The following is a 2467-nucleotide window of genomic DNA, read 5'->3' as shown; positions in this document are numbered from 1 at the left end:
CATATGCACAATGAGTGGTGATTTCCTGGCAAAACTTTTCCCACATTCAGGGCAAATATGGGGTTTATTTCCTATATGTGTTTTCAAATGCTGAGTAAGCTGAGATTTCTTGAAGAAGGCTTTCCCACATTTACCACATTCATAGGGTATCTCTCTCTTGTGAACATTCAGATGTTTGGTGAGATTGAATTTCTTATAGAAGGTTTTCCCACAGATACTACATTCATGAAGTTTCTTTCCTAAATGAATTTTCTTATGTTCAATGAGCTGAGACTTCTTGAGGAAGGCTTCCCCACATTTAGCACATTCATGGCCTTTCTCCATTTTGTGTATTTTCTGGTCTTTAAAGAATTGTGATTCAGGGCTGGTATGTTTTTTAATTTTAGTATGGGCTTTAACTGTGCTATAAGTTTGCTTATAAATATCATAAACAAAGGATCTCCTACCTACTTTTAACTCAGCAAGCTCTTTTATGAAACATTTGCTGTTCTGGTTAGATAAAGCTAAATAAGGTTTTGATGCTTTTCCATGTAAATCAAACATATGATTTGGACTTAAGGGAAGAAGACGTTTGCGCCTCTGACTATTTCCAGGTGCATTCGGTTCATGACACTGTTCCATCCTGTTTGGCCTTTTTTGGTTTTGCAATTGCTGTTGCAGATGATCAGCTTTCTCAATTTCTGAGGTCAAGTGCCTTGCCACTCAGGCTTGCTACGGTATGCAGGAACATAATTCCATGTGCTTTCCATCACAGCTGAGACCTCAATGGTCCGGTGATGCCCCAGGGCAAGATTTTACCAGCTGAAGACATCTTAGTTCTTCAAGAACCAGTAGTAATAAGAGTTTCACCCCAGACGGATCTGACCGTGGATTTCATCTTCTAACATCCACAGTGGCTCTCCCTGTTCCAGTGTGGAGAGGACATTTGGCCTGCTAGCTTGAAACACCACTGACACCAGGCTTCGGTAGTTCTCCAGCGTCACATCCCAGTACAGGTCCTTCTGAGCAGGGCTCAGGAGCTGCCATTCCTCCCAGGTGAACCTCACAGCCACGTCCTCCAATGTCAGATGCTCCTGGGCCGTTGTCATCTCCCGCTTCAGAAACATCCTGTAACTGAAATGCTCTGTCTGCAGTGTCTTCTGGATTTGCCTCAATTTTTAATTTAGGACTCTGAGTCTTTGGTGAAAGGCATCCCGGGAAACGAGGCACCGCACATCCAGGAACCTCTTCTTGCCTTTCTTCACTCAAATGTTCTCGCTTTTCAGGAAGCAAACTCCGGACTTTGGATTTTTCAGGCGCTTGTGTCGCTGGGTTACAATCCCAAGCCTCTATTGGAGGGGAAAATATCATCCATACTTGCTTTGCCTTTGAACTCACTAAAATCTCCCCCAAAGACATATTTTAAATACAACCTGAATCATGTTAAAGTTGTTGCTAACATTCTGTTTTTATTACAATCATCATATCAAATACATTTCCAATTGTGTCAATAGTCAGAATTTCTTCTGTTAGATTTCTAACAGTCATCTTTTAAGGAAAGCTACATATATTGCAAAGCACCTTTGATGAGTAAATTCTTTAGGTAAATTTAAGTAAATTCTAAACAAATATATCACTAATGTTTTTATGGAAGTTTAACTCATTGGTAACTACATTTATCTTCCTACCTTATATGATATACAAACACACAATTTTCTCCTTTTGTGGGAAAAAAGTTTATGTTAAAATGTATTAAAGTGGCCGGGGAGATGGCTCAGTGGAATAAGCGCTTCCCTGGCAAGTGCAAGGGCCTGAGTTCAATCCCTGGTTCCGCAAAAAAAAAAGAAAAAAAAAAGAAAAAAAATGTATTAAAGCAAGTGTAAAAACTGAAAATGCTTTCATGATTTCTAAAGAAATAACTTTAGGTACTCTTGTTGCACATAAAAAGAGATTATTATTAAGATCATATATTTACATTATATGTCTGTAAGTAAGCATTTAATTATATTAATTCAAGAATAATTTTTTGTTTTCTGTAGTCAGTGGACTATGCTGCAATAAATAGACTGCGTCCATAGATAAAATGACACATTTTGGCCAACAAGGGACTGGATAGTGAGCAACTTGACATTTTCCCCTTCTGTGAAGATCATAGTGACAAGTCTGCACTTTTATCTAGATTTGCAGACTCTACATAGGTGATGATCTTTAACATCTCTGCATCATTAACACTGAAAAGAATATTGTCCATAAATAGATGAAGACAAGACAGCCAGTTGCTAGATTTTCCTGTACTTGATTGTCCCTTGAATGGCATTAGAATCACTTAACATTCAATTATTTAAAAATACTTCTTACCAACGGATAACAAAGTAATAGTGTTATAATGAGACACCCCAGTTTAAGCATGGCATGGATCTCTTATATGAGAAACCTAAAATATAAATAAAGAGAATTATTAAAAAATAGGATGTTAAGAGATCATTGT

The 2467-nt window shown here is 37.7% G+C and overlaps 1 protein-coding gene across 1 annotated transcript in view; it reads right to left on the bottom strand.

Annotated features, from left to right (window-relative positions):
- The window catches only part of LOC111814632 (zinc finger protein 649-like), a 1379-nt gene extending 568 nt beyond the window's left edge, over window positions 1-811 (bottom strand). Inside the window, 2 exon segments of the mRNA XM_023708527.1 lie at window positions 1-680; window positions 799-811. Of these exon segments, the coding sequence (XP_023564295.1) occupies window positions 1-680; window positions 799-811 (693 nt within the window).
- Between the last annotated feature and the right edge of the window lie 1656 nt (window positions 812-2467).

The sequence above is a fragment of the Octodon degus genome, unplaced genomic scaffold, assembly GCF_000260255.1.
Source record: "Octodon degus isolate 3935 unplaced genomic scaffold, OctDeg1.0 scaffold00383, whole genome shotgun sequence".
Taxonomy (NCBI): Eukaryota; Metazoa; Chordata; class Mammalia; order Rodentia; family Octodontidae; genus Octodon; species Octodon degus.
The sequence above is the reverse complement of the archived record's forward strand: the minus strand, read 5'-3'. Positions and strand labels throughout refer to the sequence as shown.